Raw genomic sequence first — 18,025 nt, 5'->3', positions numbered from 1 at the left:
AGATATTTGTTGTGAAATAGCTTAGAGGCAAAGATAAATTTGCCCCTAATATGTCTGTAACTCAGTGAATATAGACTGAAATATTTATACAGACCCTTATATGTTATACTTGATGGGTACATACTTTTTTCATCAGTTTCCTTGAGACTGATTAGAATCTATGATGTTGTTACTTAGTGTATGTGTACACCCCACCCCCAATGTAGGTCTTACATAGCATATAAATAATGACATTAAAATAAATTAGCTAGGCTTGTAAAAAGCATCAACATGTATATTGAAAGAAATGTTGCTTGATGTATTTATATTTAAATCCTTGTAAATTAAATTGATTTTAATATAAAGGAGTTTTGCAATACATGATATTACATTTGAACTATAGCACAGTATTATTGGCCCCATATGAACATTTTGTCAAATAAGAGTTATTTGACAATTGTTAGTGTTAGTAATGGCAAATCCTACCCTACTATTGCCAGCATATTTGCTGAGGCAGCACTTTTGATCATTAGGGATTGTTAAAAACACTAAGCATGGGGCCAATACCATGCTTTGGAGAACTCCTGAAGCAATTTGTAAGTATTAAGATTTATTCTCTTGGATAATCACAGCCCGAGATCATCATAATAGCCAATCTATCAAATTATGAATGGATGTATATTGGTATTTCATATGGCTTTGCAGCCATCAAATTATGAATGGATTTATACTGGTATTTCAAATGGCTTTGTATATTGCTGTAAAAGATAGTCATGTTAATGTTCAGAAGTTCTATCAGACTGTTTTTATTTATTAGACCATTTAAGCACCTCCCAAAACATTTGCCAATAATGGATGCTAAACTGATAGGCCTGCAGTTCTTTACAGTTACTCTCCCACAGTTTATATATTGTGGTGATATGTAATTCCTTCCACGAGTTTAGGTACTGTACTATGATACAACATTTTATTTATTAAATAAATCAGTTCATTCAATCTATTAAATATATATTTAAAATAGGAACAAGTTAAGGTGTTATTTTAAATATTGTAATAGCAAGTATAATATCAGGACCTGTAGATGTAGTCCTCTTAAAAAACTGACCCTGGGAATTAACGACCCATAAGCCTAAACAGCCTCATCTGCAAGGCTATAGAAAGAATCATCATGGAGCTTATCCACAAGGACATAGGTGAGCTTCCAGCTCTTGACCTCACCCAGTTTGGTTTTTACAATCCTGGATGAGGGAAAAACAGTACATACGCCTATCTTGCTTTAGCCAAGGTCTTTGACACAATCCATCATTAAGGTATCATAGAGAAGCACTCCCATCTGGGGAATAACCCATACATCACTAGATGGATAGCCAACTGACTCACTGACAGAATGTACACTGTCAGAGTTGGGGAGTTCACCTCCACCAGTAGACCAGTTACCAGTGGAGTACACCAAGGATCTGTGCTGGGTGTTCTGCTGTTTGGAATTTATTGAGGTGGCCTAATGGTTAAGGGGTTTGCCTTACACACACGAGGTGCAGGGTTTGAGTCTCACAAGGGATAATTGGCTAGGCTTAAAATGGCTCATGAGGGCAGTTAGCCTAGTACTAACCTATGAATCATACTGCTAGGCATTCATTCCTATGAAAGTCCAGACAAAGGTAGATGGCCTGTGCCTTAACAAGTTTGCAGATTACTGGGCACAATCATAAAGTCCCCCAAAGATGTTAACATATTACAGAAAGGGCTGACAGACAAATGATTAATGCCAAACTCAAGGACTGAAACTTAACCCATTCCCTCCTGTACAGCTCTGTTGAGTATGTACCTTTAACTCCCAGTGGGTGTGGCTGGAGCCTTTGAAAAAGGAAGTTCACCTTACAGTTCTAACATATGCTCATTGACACAGGTCAGATATCAATACAGATGTGTTTGCCATCATGTATGCTTCAAGATAAAATATTCAAATACCTTGTAAGTAGCATGATTTGGAAATTATTCATGCAAATATGAACAAGCGATATTTAATGCTTAGAGGTGCAGTAGAAGGTAACTACAGAAATGCCTGGAGGTACACTCAGCTGTAATGAGTTAACGCAAAAACTTTCATTGTCCCCTTTGGCACAGTGCTTGCGTAAAGTACAGAGTTCTGTAGTCTGTGTATTTAGGTAGGTAGTGGGTTCTGTTCTCACTGCAGTTAACTGTGTGTGTGTGTGTGTGGGTCTATCTAGCCAGAAAAGCATAAGTGTGTATTCTATAAATACCACTCCAATGCCCATGTATTGACACTATTTTGACACTTGGTGGTTACGTGGTCGTTGTGATTTTTAACTTGTGTTACATTTTGTATTGATATTGACTATTAAAGGAGTTCGTGTTTTCTCATCGAGGAGCCAGATTTTTTTCTTTGTGATTTTTTGCTTTCTTGGTGGTTACTATATTGACAGTTGCAAATGCCTATACATCCATTTCATGCAGGTCTCCCAACATCTTCTCTCCAACGTGCACTGCTGATGTCATCCACTATAAGTTGTCCTGTAACCTTGTAAAAGTCAGACTTCTGCAGTGGCCCTTACATAAAGTACTGAGTTCCACAGTCTGTGTATTTAGGTAAGATGTTCTATTCTCACTGCAGTCAACTGTGGTGTGTGTGTGTGTGTGTGTGTGTGTGTGTGTGTGTGTGTGTGTGTGTGTGTGTGTGTGTGTGCATGTGCGCGCACTTGTTTGACATTACAGATAGCCTTTTACACCAGCATGTGGGACACTGTTATTACCATTTTCTCCTGACTAGACATTGCTGATGTCAACACCTATATCTGATTTGTAGATGTGCACTATTCCCACTAAGGCAGGGGTCAGGGACTGGCCTGGAGGCCAGACAGAAGTCATCTCATCCTATACTATACAGATTACAGTGACATGGCTTTCAGTCTATCCACATACAGCATGGCATGGTTTCTAGCCCTGTGTTTTCTTGGTAAGAAACCCCTGTGGTATCTCTAGCTGCTTCATGTGTCTGGTAATGTACATCCAAAAGTGAGCATTATAGTCTATTGTGCTGATGAGGTTCGACTACAGTGCTATTATATAATCCTCAGATCTGAATATGATGGTATGACTTATGATGTACACAACATAGCTTTTTCTATGCCACTGTGGACACTTGGTGTTCGTAGTTCAGATTTCTATTTACGTGTGTTCCCAGGTCTTGCATCCCTGGGTTTTAGCATAGTAGGAGTGTTGTCAGTGCTGTAATTAGCAGGGAAGTTCACTTTGCAAAAGGACAAAATAAAGACACATTGTTTGCATTTATTTGTAGATCGTGTGGCTTTGGCACCAATCATTTGTCTGTGTTAGCCCCTCCTGTAGTATATTATCATCATTGGTGGACTCAATGATTGCACACAATATGCAAGAATCAGCAAACTTGGTAAGCCAAAGGCCATATACCTTAGCCTCGACTGTCAATAAATAAATTCCAAACAGTAAAGGGTCGAACAGATCCCTGGGGTATGCCAACAGTGACAGTGCTACTGGTACAGGTTGATTCACCAACTTTCACAGCATGTGTTCTGTTGGTGAGCCTACTGGTTACCTGTCTACTGATGTAAGGGTAAATCCCCAGCTGGGAGAATGATACCTGTATGGGGGTAATGTCCAAACCCTAGACCAGATCAAGATAGGCAGTATGCAAGGTCTTACCTTAATCCAAGATTATCACACAATCAATGGGCTATGACAACATCACAGATCAAAACAAAATAATAGAATGGAGAAAACAGTTCAGAAAACGCAACTAAAGAAATCAAAAACTAGCTGTTGGCAACCCAAACTCCAAGAAACCGGCAGTAAAATAATCCCACCATAAATTACAGGCACCAAACCTTTAGCACATTTAATTATCTTTTCATCTTAAAAGATATTCTGATTAAGTCATGTCTGTTACATCTGTTAGATATTCTCAGAGAGGTCACTGAGGGCATGCATGATGACAACATTATCATCCTTTTGAACTTGACAAGCCCAAGGCATTTCATTTAAGTCTGCACTGAGGTATTAACTCAGTACTGTCAGATGTGGGCATAAACACCTATATCACCAAATAGGTAGATGACCGGATTGCATACGTAGCATCTGAATATGTTGAAACATGCGATGTGACCTATATCTTGGGTCAAGTTATCAGATCCATACATCAGGGATGACTGCTAGGCCCTTTCCTGTCCATTATTTAAGTCACAGATGTCACAAATGACATTTGCATCCTGTGTCCAAACAGCTGTCTGAAGGTCTACAGATTGTGGGCAATTATTGACTGCACCTGTGATATTAGTATAATCCAGACAGTATCAGCACACACCAAAGATTGCTACCACGGCCATTACAGCACCTGCAATGAAACAAAAACATGAGGGGATTTGTTATGTCATGAAAACAAATGCACAGCACAAAGATAATGTAGACATCACACCCTATAATCAGACCAGTAGGTGTATGACCTGTGTCCTGGGATAGATGGTATGTGGAATGTCCACCAACATTTGATCACAGTGTTGACTACTCCCTTGTATGTAACACAAGTACTGAGTATGTGAAGGACATCCACATCAGAGGCCATAATACCTTCATAGTTTCCAGCCTTCATCACACAATAACTGAGTACAATACACCCTTCTTGTACCTCCCTACACATCTTCCAGTGATGTGTAACTGATGTGTACCACCCTTATCACAGTGAGCTGTCACACATCTTATTGGCCATACCTAAGTATTCTTTTTGTTGCATAAACATTACTGTCTGATGGTGCAGAACGCCCATCAAGGTGTTACACCACATGCATGTATGATACGTGTTCTGATGATGCACATACTACATACATAGCTGTTTGACAACATTGATGGCATAGGTAACATTCATGACATTGTGGATTATGATATATATATATATATATATATATATATATATATATATATATATATATATATATATATATATATATATATATATATGCCATGCACAACAGTCAACTAGCCTGTATTGATCATAATGTCATGTACAGATATAGCGGTGTCCCTTCTAACACTTCCATCAGATGTTACAGTGTCAGGACGGTCTGCTTGATTACCCTCATAGATTGCTGACATGTCATATAGTTGCACAAGTATGTTTGTGCAGAACCATCTCTGATCATTCAGAATCCCATATGTCTTGTCAGAGGCATGAGATTACTGTTGGTGGTATATTCCATGACTGTGCTTTCTTCTTTTGCTGTTGTCCCTGAGCCTTTACCTGTGTCCCACCTGTTGGAGACCTGTGCTGAGATTACAGTCATGTTAAGGCAAATCAATTTGCACAGCTTCACAATATGCACCCTACCACAATTGTATATAACATCCCTGCGATTGTATATAACATCCCTGATAGATGTCCTCTGCATTGTTTATGTAAGGATGCTTATCTCAAAAAGACTTGTATTCCCCATTCTTATGTCACCTTGTGTGACAGTCACATAATGCACTTTTTCACTGTGCAGTCCGTACTGTACCATACTAGTATGTGATTGGTGCTCCTGCTGCAACTGTCTTCCATTGACATGCCCTCATCTGCTGTGCCTAAGGTTATTTCACATGTCTTCTTTCCCTGTGTTCATTCCTATCATTAATTTGTGTGTCCTTATTTAATATACACACTTCCCCTGAGTGCTTATTTTATGTGGCAGTCCATGTACCTTTACGGATCATTTATGCAACGTCTGTACAGAATGCCTGGAGTGGGATTTTACAATACTCTGCACTGTATACACTAGCCTATATAGTGTTTGGAACATATACATAACTATATGTTAAGTCTTGATAATCACTGTGGTATTCCATGCAATCTCTATAACCTACTGTGCTGTGAGGTAACCAGGTTTGATATCTGTGTTACTTTACACTGTTTTTACACTTTCTTTCAGGAAAGAGTCATGTTTGAGGCACAATACCAGTCAGCAAAAAAAAAGAAAAAAAAAAAAAAAAAAAAGCAAACAGATATATACTAACCTTGTGTTATAGTCCAGAATCAGCATTAGTTTAAGTAGTGTTTATTAAGAATCTTAACATAGCAGGTTGCTTAACACTGTGTCAGTACAGTGGATTACTCCAGACACATTGGAATATGGTTAATTGATTGGAAAACATGACAGGGTTTTGAATTTGTTTTCGTGCCTTCTCTGGACATGTTACATGCATAGGAACAAAACATAAACCAAACTGTAAATGGACGCACAGTGGCATTTGTTTTTTAAACAAGCAGTTCCAATGAACACAGCATGGTACAACCCAAATAACTGTGCCATATCTGAGCTATGGAATGGAAACAGGATGGGAGATTAGGCTGGGATTTCAGAAATTTGTAGTCATAACCATGAAGAGAGAGCAATATAGCATAATATCACATACTCTGGGAGTACGTGCAGGATACTCCAGCATTATTTCTGGGGGTAATCTTCACATGATAAAAAGTGAGAGTACTTCCAGGGTGGTATATGAATGTAACACTTTGTAAATTATCAACTATAATCATCAGGTAAAGACTTTTGCACCTTTTAACATTTAAAGTACTGTTGTGCTCCAGTCATCAATTAAACATACTTGCACTTTTTTACTTTTAGTACATAACAGTACTACATACTCCACTCATGAAACACACTTGGACATTTTCACTTTTAGCATATACATACACTGCTCTTGTAAGACAGTTATTAAAACCACTTGGATGTGCTATATATATATATATCCACTCATGAAACATACTTGGGCATGCATGTGCAGAAACAAACACCCCCCCATTGCTACTGCTACTACTACTAGTACTAGTACTACTGCTACTACTACTAGTACTAGTACTACTGCGACTAGTACTAGTACTACTGCGACTACTACTAGTACTAGTACTACTGCGACTACTACTAGTACTAGTACTACTGCGACTACTACTAGTACTAGTACTACTGCGACTATGACCACCATAGTTACTTCTGAAGGGAGCCAGCCTCTGCAAGATGATAGGCTGTTAAGTACTGGAGAAGCAAAGGATTTTTTTTTTCATTTGTATTCTCTCTCTTTGATTGAAAATTCTTCAGTAAAAAGTTATTTGATTATTAGGTAAGATAGAAATATGTTTACAATTTGTAGCTAATGAGTGGGATCAAATGATAATGGAGTTTAAAAACAGGGTAGAAGTAAAAGAGAAAGAGAGACGGTTAAGAAGTAACAAGAATTACATAGAGGGGCTGACAGGATAAATTATTGCAGAATAAGGGGAATCTCACAGAACAAACTGAAGCACAAATGCAAAGTGCTAAAGAGAACATAAGGGAGTATCTGGATAATGTACATGAGTTTAGAAAGGTTGCTGTTAAGCAACTATTTTTTGCTAATAACTCCAAAGCACAAAAACTGTTATCGCAACAATTTGTTTATTTGTATTTGTTTTCTGGGGTAGAGCACTGATCTCTATGGAACTTTTTCAGACTCAGCCTAGGAATTTTGTCGTGTAAAGTGACTTGCTCAGAGGTACAGTTAGTCAGTGGAAGCTCAGGGAATCAAGCTTTGCATCACTTGTCCTTAGGAAACAGCTTGTTAAGAGCTCTCTAATCCAACTGCCAAACCACTTAGGCAACAGAAAGTAGAAAGGGTTGTTGCAAAACTTAGGGAGCCTATAACAAGAAAAGTAACTAGAGATCCTGTAGAGGTATTAGAGATATTTTGGAAATTGTACGAACATTTATATAAAGCAGAAAAATATGGAGATAGAGAGCACAAATAGAAATATTTATGGAAGACATATGCCAAGCTTAGAGGTAGATGAGGCTCATCAACTAACAGTTAAGATTGAAGGAGATAAGATAACAAAGGTGATGTATAATCAGTCTTCAGGAACGTCTCCAGGAATACATGGCATTCCTGTGAATGTTTGCAAGTTATGAGGAAAGAAAATGATAAAGCGCTGGGAGATTGTATTCAATAGTATTTTAAATGGATGGGAAGCAAGAAGAAAGCCGTGGTGGCTGTATTACCTAAAATGGCAAAAACCCATCAGGCTCAGCTTCATATAGGCCTATTTCAATTTTAAATCATGATTATACTAGCTAAAACAATGGCAAAGTTGTTGCCAAAACTGATATTTATGGATCAGTGTGATTTTATGGAGGGGAGGCAAACATTTGACAATGTTTGTAGAGTAATGATAATCATAACTCTCAACCAATCAGGGACGCATCTCAACAGAATCCGGGGCAAATCCAGAAAAAATCAAGGACAATCAGGGACACTTTCAAAGTATTACTTCTGTTAACTTGAGGCATTACCAGAATTACAGAATATGCATTAATATACATTTCCTGAAGTAAAACAAGTTTTCAGCTCTTAATTCTTCTCATTATTTATTAAGTATAATTCACTACCTTTTGTCCAAAAGGCACCAGCTTTAAGAGGGATTAAGCAGGATAGAGCTAAAATTTGAGTAAAAAATCAGGGACAATTGAGAAGTATGATGATGATCCAAAGGGAAGCAGAATGTAGGAAAATACTGCTGTTCTTAGTGACTCTTGACGCAGAGAAAGCATTCTATAAACTGATACTTTATGGGTGGGGCAATTTAAGCACTTGCATTTCATGATACAATAGTAAGGTTAATTAGGAATATATATGAAAAATCAGGGGCAATAACTGAAGACAGAGGGCTCCTCTCTTATAAGTTGCGTTTAAGCAGAGGAACCAGGCAGTGGTGTCCTCTCTCCCTTTTATTTATATTTAGAGCCATTGACAAAGGAACTAAGGGACTCAGAAATAAAAAAAGTTATAATTTGTATGGTAATCAAGAAAAGTTAGCTTTATTTGTAGATATTATTTTGTAACTAATAAATTCATAAAAAGATATCTCAGTTCTGTGGAACATTTTGAGACAGTTTCAGGTCTTTTCAGGAAATAAAAAGTAGTGCTATAGCTGTAAATTGTAAACCCACACATGAATTGGTTTGGCACTGTAACACCCCTGCACTGGCCCAGTAATCAAGGAGCCGCAATCCTCACCACTAGCACCAGTGAGGGACGTGCACATTGGGAGGATGACAAGTACACACACAGTCGAGTACAATTTCCCTTAAGAGCATGCAAAGATCACAGTCAGTCTCTTTCTTTCTCTTTCTCCAGATCCCCAATAAGACTCCCCACTGGCATAGCTGTAGGGTTAAGATCTCAGCCGTGTGTTCAAGCCAAAACCTCCAGCAACCTCTCTGTCAAACCAGTGCTTCTTGTCCCTGCCCAAGTAGCTGACACACACACTCACACTTTGAGATTTGATTTATCCATGTGCAACTAACAGCGGGCAAAACTGCCTTTCAGTTTGTAGCCTGCTACAGAACACCCTCCCTGTTACAGGAACCCCACTTGGCATTCCTGAGAACACTGGAGAATATGAAGGTCTCTCCAAACACTGTTATTGGGTGACTTCAACTACCCAAACATTGACTGGGAAAACTACTCAAGCCCAAACACCCTCGCCCAACGGTTCCTTGAATTTATAAACTCTAACGCAATGGAACAACTGGTCACCACTCCCACAAGAGGGAACAACATATTGGACCTGGTCGTCACCAACATGGGGACTCTATGTTCCACACCAGAGGTAAACCCCTCATTGGTAAGATCAGACCATAAACAAATTTCCCTGGACATCCATATCTCGTCCCCACCCACAGCCAAGGAAATCACTGTAAAGAATTTCTCAAAAGCCAACTTTGCACTTCTCAAGACTGAGGTGGGATCCTTCAAAGCCCCTGGGCCAGAGGATAATACAGCCCAATCCGCAGAATCCTTTACAAATGCATTCTATGAGCACCTGCAGGAATGCATGGATCGTGCTATCCCAAATAAAACCAAGACTCACTCCTCCAAAAACAGGAGACCGGTCTGGTGGACCCCGGCCATAAATAAGCTATACAACAGAAGGAGGTAGCTACTACATGACAGAACAAAATCCCAAAAAGGGGAAGGCATCTCTGATCAGTATTAGCAAGAAACTTTGATCCCTCATAAAATCATCAAAGGGCAGTTTTGAAAGAAAAATTGCCCTAGACACTAAAGATAATCACAAGGCCTTCTTTAGTTATGTCAGGAACATGGGCAGAAACTCCCAGATATGCTCTGAATTGTTGCATAACGGTACAAAATATAGTGAACCTACAGACATAGCCAACATCCTGGCAGACAGATTCAGCGCAAACTTCTCCCCCCCTTCACCCCCAAAGGAGCAAATGCCTATCCCAACTGAATGTAACCTCCCTGACATCACAGATGCTCAGGTGAACGCTGCCATCTCCAAAGCAAAAAACACAGCATCTATGGGACTGGACGGTCTCCCAGGCTGTGTCTTACACGAGCTCCAAGAAGAACTGAACCCTCACATTAAGTCACTGTTCAAACCTAGCCTTACTACAGCATATGTACCCAAAGAATGTCGTACAGCTACAGTGGTCCCACTCCACAAAGGTGGTGCCACAACGGACCCCGGAAACTATTGCCCCATAAGCCTGACTAGTCTGGTCTGTAAAGCTATGCAGCGTACTATCATGGAACTCATAAAGACATTGGGAGCCTCTAGACACTGGATCCTACCCAATTCGGCTTTGTTAAGGGCAGATCTTGCTTCTTAAACCTAGTTGATTTCTTTGAAACAGTTACCAAAGCCATAGATGAGGGCAAGGTAGTCCACACAGCCTACCTGGACCTCGCAAAAGCCTTCGACAAAATACCCCACTCGGGCATCATAAATAAGCTTACCAGCTTAAATATCAACCCCTATATCGCAAGATGGGTTGCAAACTGGCTCAGAGATAGAACCCACATGGTCAGAATCGCAGGTGCCATGTTCGAATCCAAACCAGTTACAAGTGGCATCCCACAGGGCTCAGTTCTGGGACCTCTGTTGTTCAGTATATACTTCTCTGAGGTTCAGGCTAACACGGGGGGATTATGGCTGACAAAGTTCACAGATAACTGCATACTGGGGGCCATAATCTAATCTCCAGCTGACACAAGCATCCTCCAAAAGGGTCTCACAGAGACGGATGCTTGGTGCCAGAGCCACGGCCTCAAGCTAAATGCTAAAAAGTGCATAGTCATCCCCTTTGGGAAAAACAAGGTGCCCACAAATTACCACATAGATGGTAATCCATTAAGTACGGAAGAAGTAATTAGAGATTTGGAGACCAACGTAGATAGTAATCTCTCCTTTGATAATCACGTTGCCAAAGTGGTTAGAAAGACCTTCTATATAGCCCACCTTATCATGAAGGGGTTTGCATCTAGATCAAGAGAGGTCATTGTGCCCCTCTACTCATCACTCATCAGGCCCATAATTGAATACAGTGCCCCTTTTGGGATGTACCTTACCCAACACCTGCAGCAACTGGAGAGACCCCAAAAGTACCTCACCAAGAGGATCATGGGCTACAAACAGATGTCCTATGCAGCTCGACTAAAGAAACTCCATCTCTACTCAGTTGCTTACCACCTACTCAGAGGCGATCTATGCCTGACGTACAAAGCCATGTCAAACCCAGAATTAATGGACATGCTCCACGTCAAAAAATCCAAGTCCCTTAGAGCTACATGCTCCAGGGACCTAAACCTCAGCACAAAAATAAATAGGACATGCTGGAGGGACAGATTCATTTCCCAGAGGCTCCCCTCACTCTGGAATAGAATCCCAATTCATGTTAGACATAGCCCCTCGCTGACCCTCTTCAAGCAAAATCTGGACGCGTGGATGGGAAATCGCAAATTCACCCCTGGGATCTCTTCTGTGTCCCTGCTAGACAGAGGCACAGTAAACTAATCTTAAAAGGGTACCTTCTGTGACCTACTTTACAGAGGCACAGTAGGCTAATCTAATAGGGAAGCGGAAGCCAAATACACTCTGGCTAGGCTTATAAATGCCCTAGGGCAGATAGCCTAGTATCTACCTATGAACCTATGAACACACAGACACTCCTGGGGAAGGCTGGCACATGTTCACTCGCTATGCCCCCTTCTGTCCAGACTGTAAGGTAGTACCAACTGCCACCAACCACTGTTTATCAGCTACTATAAGGCCCATACAAAAGGTGACCAATTTTACTGTGTAATGTTACTATTATCCAAATGGTAAATGTGTCCAAGACATTTAAGGCTATCTAGGAGAAGCCTGTACAGTGTCACCAAATACATATGCAAGTACTCTAAGAGCTTAAATATCTCTAAACAAAACAGCCACAATTAAAAGGTTTAAATATATTTAATAATAAATAATAAAAGAACAAGACAATACTCAATAACTCAGCACAATGACAACAGTGTTCAGAATCACGAAAAATATTTTAAAATAACATTGCAGGGCAGTCTCGCATAAATACAGAAAATATCTAAACTAATCTTACTATATTTCTATCTATCTGTATGAAAAACTATGTTTTAAATAACTTACTTACAGAGCAAGGCAATTACAGGTGAGAAGTGCTGAGTGGAGAGTATGTTTCTAGGACCAAGGACAAATATAAACTGTACAGACTTTCTCTGAGATAGTTCTGGATGACATCACTCTTTCTCACCTCTGCCTTCAGTTCCCAGGCTAACAGAAACTTAAAATTTAGCACCTCTTTGTCAAAAAATACTTATCTCTCAGAAGTTTGCCTAAAACTGGAAGTTGTAAAAAAGTTAAACATTTTTACACTGGAAACCTGTAATTATTTCTGTTTCCAGATAATAGAAAGAAACCTCTAGCTGTAGACATCCAGTCTCTTAGCTGCCTTGAAACTGAGATTAAATACGGTTATAAAACTCTCTGCTTTTCTTGAGGGTTTGCAAGTTAACTCTGTATGTTCTAACCTGTACTATGAAGACACACATTTGCACAGGCATATAATTTATACAGATTTCTGTTCTCTTCCAGCAGGGTACACTGTGGTTACATTCTGGCTCAGTACATAACATACAGTTCAGCACACACTTCTGCAACAGTAGTTTAATATACACATAATATATAGTTCTCTTACATTTGTAATACAAACAAACAAATCATATTAATATCCACAAATGTCATAGAATTATTTACATAAGTCCAGTTAGCTGGGATGGCAACCTCACAGGCACTATCCATATTTATGAGGACATAAGATGAAGTATTTAGGAGTATGGATTGAAAAAGGTTTTTGCTGTTGCAGCTAAGGATATGTAGGATGAGACTAAAAAAGATAATACAAAAACTGAGAACCTGGAAGCTCTTGTTTATGGATAGTAAGATACAAGCAGTGAAAATGTTTTCAGTCCCTGTAGTTCTTTGTATGAGACAGACATATTTTTATCAACCAGAGAAGTAGGTGTGGACAATAATAAAAAGTTGAAGGAATTTATCTGGGAGGGGAAGAGAACAAGAGTTAAGCTGGATAAGTGTATCTTTCCACCAGAACAAAGTGGTTTAGGATTACCTGATATGAAGGTATATTTCAAAGCTACAAAGTTAAGGCCGATATGCACAATACAAGCAGAAGGTTATCATTTAGAATGGAAAGGGATGATGATGAAACTAGGGGGGAGTTTAAGAAACACAGTGTGGTAATTTGGATGCAGATCCTTAAGGAGAATAGTAATAACCATACAGAATATTATATTCATAAAGTAGTAGTATTCTAACAACTAAGCTAACACAGGATTGGAGAAAAGGAGATTTTGCCAATATGAATGACTGCAAGCAAGGGTACAGAAAATAGGCAAGTGTGGGCTGGAATTTACTGGAGAAAACTGGCAAAGAAAGCAAGATATTGTGAGCAAATAACTAGAGAGGGAAACATAATAGAGTGGGCTGGGACAAGGCCAAAAAGACATTTGGACAACAGGCTAGAAACTGCCTTTCATACCAGAGATTGATATTAGAGTACAGGCAAAGGGATAGGAGAAGCTTAAGTGAAAGACTTGCTCTGGTACAGTTTTTGGTTGAATCTAGAACAGAGGCATCTGATAAAAGGGTTAATTAGTAGGGTATATAAAATATTGCATGGTAACTAAAACATCAGAGAAAGTTAGAAAAGATTGGGAAGAGAGACTTGAAACGAAATTTGTAAGAGAACAATGGGAAGATTTATGTATGGCTCCCAAGTATGCAACAAAGTCCAGAAAGTTTTGGATCTTTGCTTGGAAGGGATTGCATATGTATTTTTTATACCTCAAGCAGGCTTCAAAGAATTTTTCCACCTGTCGATAGAAAATGTTGGAGGTGAGATGGGGTAAAATAGGCATCTGGGAGCATATGTTTGGGGAATGTAATGAGTTTGCAGATTTTAAAAATTCTCATCGAAGTACTTTGTCAGAAATATTAGGTGAACAAATTGCAGTAACTAAGGAAATTACCCTTTTGAGCTGGGACAAGAAATCGCTTAGACATAGTAAGGCCTTATTAAGTTTAATTTTTTTGGCTGCCAAAAAGCAATGACTAGAACATGGAAATGAAAGTCTAAATTAACTCTGATGGAAGTATTTAATATTATAAAAGAGATAAAAGAACTGGAAGTTGGATCTTTAGAAAAGAGCACGAGCACATTACATAGAAATAACTGGAAATTGTGGGATCAATACGTGCAGAATAATGTTCAGAAGGAGGAGAGGATGATGTTTAAAGGAAGGCAGGAATTCAGCAATTTATGTAACATTGGACTGATGGTAGTTGCAGGAAAGAAAGGATATGTGATGTGTAATGCATGTAAATGGAAAAAATGTTAATATGGTTTGTTTTCTTTTCTGTTAATCTATGTTTACATATCTCCTACGTGATCATTTTTCATTTTTTAAACAAACGTATTAAGTTATTTGGAAAAAATTAAACAGTACTTATTTTGTTGTGTTTTAGGTGTTGAAAACTAGATTTAATTATGTTTGTATTGATGTATTTATATACCACTGGATTAGTGTCATTGTTGTAATATCTTTCTTAAAATGATTAATCATCTCTCCACAGAATTCTTCAACGAGCTTGATGCTGCCATGAATCCTCTAACCCTCAACAGCAGTATGACCGAACTAGTACAGTACACGAGACAAGGTTTACACTGGCTGAGATTGGACTCGAACACACAGTAGTGTGCAAAGGACCAGCTTGTGTGCTACTTTCTGATTCCAGCTCTTACAGAGACAGAGATCACGTATGGTGGAAGTCTGGTCATCATATTAAAAGCTTTAAAATTCTTGCCCATATGGGTTCATCAGCATTACACACACATTTTTTCCAAGGCTAAAATGTCCCACAAGGGTTAATGACTTGATCATCACTGGTATTTTTTCCATGTTTACCATAAGTGCCCTAATTATAACGAGTAAAGACAGAAGAGTATATGAAACCAATCTAAGGAAAGCAGATCACAATATATTGACCTGTACTATGACACCATTCATGAGCCTTCAGAACTAATCCACGAAGAGTGCATTGCAATTTATAGACCTGTACACTGACACCATCATTTGTGAACTGTTGAGTTCAGTTTAATTGACTACAGAAACAAAAAAGTGGTCTATGAAGGCAACTATATCAGCAAAGATAAATGATCTGTGAATGTGCATTCCAACATTAAGAGGATTGTGTTTGTTTTTGGTCTGCTTATTATGCCCACATTAGAATGCCAGTATATGAATAGTTAGTTGCATTTGATTTGCTGTTTTAATTAAGGTGCACCCCACTATATGGCCCACTGTACATACAGTTAAGTCCAGATGTTGACAAGAGGATTTCATGAAAGGTGTAACATAGCTGCTTTATGTATTGTTAAAATGATTGCTTATGTCTTAAAAGGTTAGGCTAATTTATTTGTTTAATTATCTAGTTGAAATATATTATCAAAGATGATAATCTGACATTGAAACTAAAGCCAGGAAAGATTAAATCTTTGTAAATGCCCTTTGCAGTCAGAAGTGGAAGCTGAATTATCTAAACTTGGTGCCTTTGTGAAATGAGTCTTGTAAATGAAAAATACAGCTGTTTTTGTATTTAACTTGCAGCAGTAATCATTGAAAGAAAATAGCCTGTATGCTGTTTTCATAACTGCCTGATTTTACTGTTTAGCAAATGGCTGCTGAATAACAGGATATGTGTACTCCTACCTGGTGTTCCTTGAATATGTAGTTTCAGCAGTTGCTTTTCATCTATAACAGGAAAATACAGATTCTGTTTTGAGGTAGGGGGAGTCTTTATACAATACTTAAGATGCCTTTTTTCATGATACCAAGACAAAATACACTGTATAAGGAAAGTTGAAGTTTGTTGCCTTTATCCCCATTACTTCTTTCTAATTTCCTTTAATCAAATTTGAGCTTGCTGTAAATCAGGGCAAGGGAAATTTCTTCTGTGGTGGCCTTCTCCATCAGACTTATTTTCACTGTCAAGAACTTTCACACAGCTGTCCTTCACAAAGACAGACACCTTCCTGACCCAGCAAAATGGATGAGAGAAGACTGAAGCATTCGTCACTTCTCACTGCCCAAAGATGGAGATAATGGATCACTGGAAGAACCAACAGAGTGCCCGTTGAAGGATCCTGTGCAGGGGAGGATAAGCAGAATCTAAAGGGCAATGGAACTAGGGCTAACACCACCAGGGCTTTGCCTGCGTTAGCAGTCCACTGTTTATGCAGTGGCCTGTGCTCTTGGCTGATTTTCATCTTATTGTACAAGGCCATTGTCCAGATATTCAGCTTCAGACATATATGTATTTGAGTAGTGAGATGTCACTGCAGCATCTAGTTTTGGGAACAAGACCTGGGCCAAGGTGCCACCTGTTAAAGTCATGTTGTATGACCAAGGAGTGGGTCTTTGAGGCTCATATGCACATACAGTTGGGTCTCTGGAACAGTTTCCATTTTTCTGTCTCTCTCCCCCTATCTTCTCCCAGATAAATGGGTAGTCACCTCTGGGAACTGAATTAATTCTTACACGCCCCCATGTCTTTCTTTGCATTGTAAGGTTTGCCCCTGTTGAGAATAGTCTTTGAGAACTTGCACAATGTTTTGTGGCAACTGATGAGAATACGAGAAGGCAGTTTTCAGCAGTTTGGTTAGGTGTCATGAATGCAATATGGGGACCATCTGCCCCTTCTGTTGAGGTACTGCCTTTGATAAATTTCTCATGTTGTACATCATAGGGCTGATACCATAACTGGTGTTGTGAGATAATTATCACAAATGAAGGGCTAGAAAACAGGAGACAGAAGAGAAGGCATGGGCTGTCCATTTCTGGGCTGTCTCTTTCTCCTTCATATTCTTTTGCCTTTACATAATCTGAGGTGTTAGAGATTCTATTGAAAATATTTGGGGTAAAGTGAGTCCTTTTGTGCCACTTGATCTAAGTTCTGAGGAGGCCCTTAGGCTTATTAAATATTATGTGTTGTTGCTGGCAGTCTCCTATCAACATACCTCTCCACCTGCAGACATTGAAAATTGGAATGTTGAGCGTAAAATTTGTATACCAAATAACATGCAACTCTTCTGCTTGAAGTATGAATGGGGGGTACTAATCAGAAACATATTTAAAAAAGCAGAGTGACAAAATGATGAGAAAAATAAAAGCACATTATCTGTTGACTTTAATGAACTGTATTCCAAAATTCTACCATACAGGGTCATTTATTTTTGCTTCAGGAAAATTAAATTGTAATATGTGTGTCCTCTTTCTTTAAATTATTGTTGCCACTAGTATGTTTGTCATGTAGCATGTTTTTGCACACTAGACAGCTTCAAAAATCACATGTAATGAGGGAATTTCAGAAAATTATGTGAAATGGTAGGTCAAGCCTGACAATAGGAATTTACCTCCAAAACTAAGGACTTCCTAAATCAGGATCTTTCCTCACAATATTGACAGTTAAGAGGCTGGCCTGGCAGTCTTCTGAAAAGTGTTTCAGTACTTTATAGATGGTGCTGCATCAGCATAGTAAGGGTGAAAATGTTTGCAGTCATATCCTGAATGTGGACTGTGTGTAAAATATCAC

At 38.9% G+C, this 18,025-nt stretch overlaps 1 protein-coding gene across 1 annotated transcript in view; it reads left to right on the top strand.

Annotated features, from left to right (window-relative positions):
• The window catches only part of LOC122792791 (AF4/FMR2 family member 1-like), a 1,648,712-nt gene extending 1,631,366 nt beyond the window's left edge, over window positions 1-17,346 (top strand). The window contains exon 18 of the mRNA XM_044060361.1: window positions 15,008-17,346. Within this exon, the coding sequence (XP_043916296.1) occupies window positions 15,008-15,129 (122 nt within the window). The 3' untranslated portion in view covers window positions 15,130-17,346. The remainder of the gene's footprint in view (window positions 1-15,007) is intronic.
• The last annotated feature ends 679 nt before the right edge of the window (window positions 17,347-18,025 follow it).

Source organism: Protopterus annectens, chromosome 2.part0 (genome assembly GCF_019279795.1).
Source record: "Protopterus annectens isolate FY-2018-M chromosome 2.part0, PAN1.0, whole genome shotgun sequence".
NCBI classification, from domain to species: Eukaryota; Metazoa; Chordata; order Ceratodontiformes; family Protopteridae; genus Protopterus; species Protopterus annectens.
The sequence above is the reverse complement of the archived record's forward strand: the minus strand, read 5'-3'. Positions and strand labels throughout refer to the sequence as shown.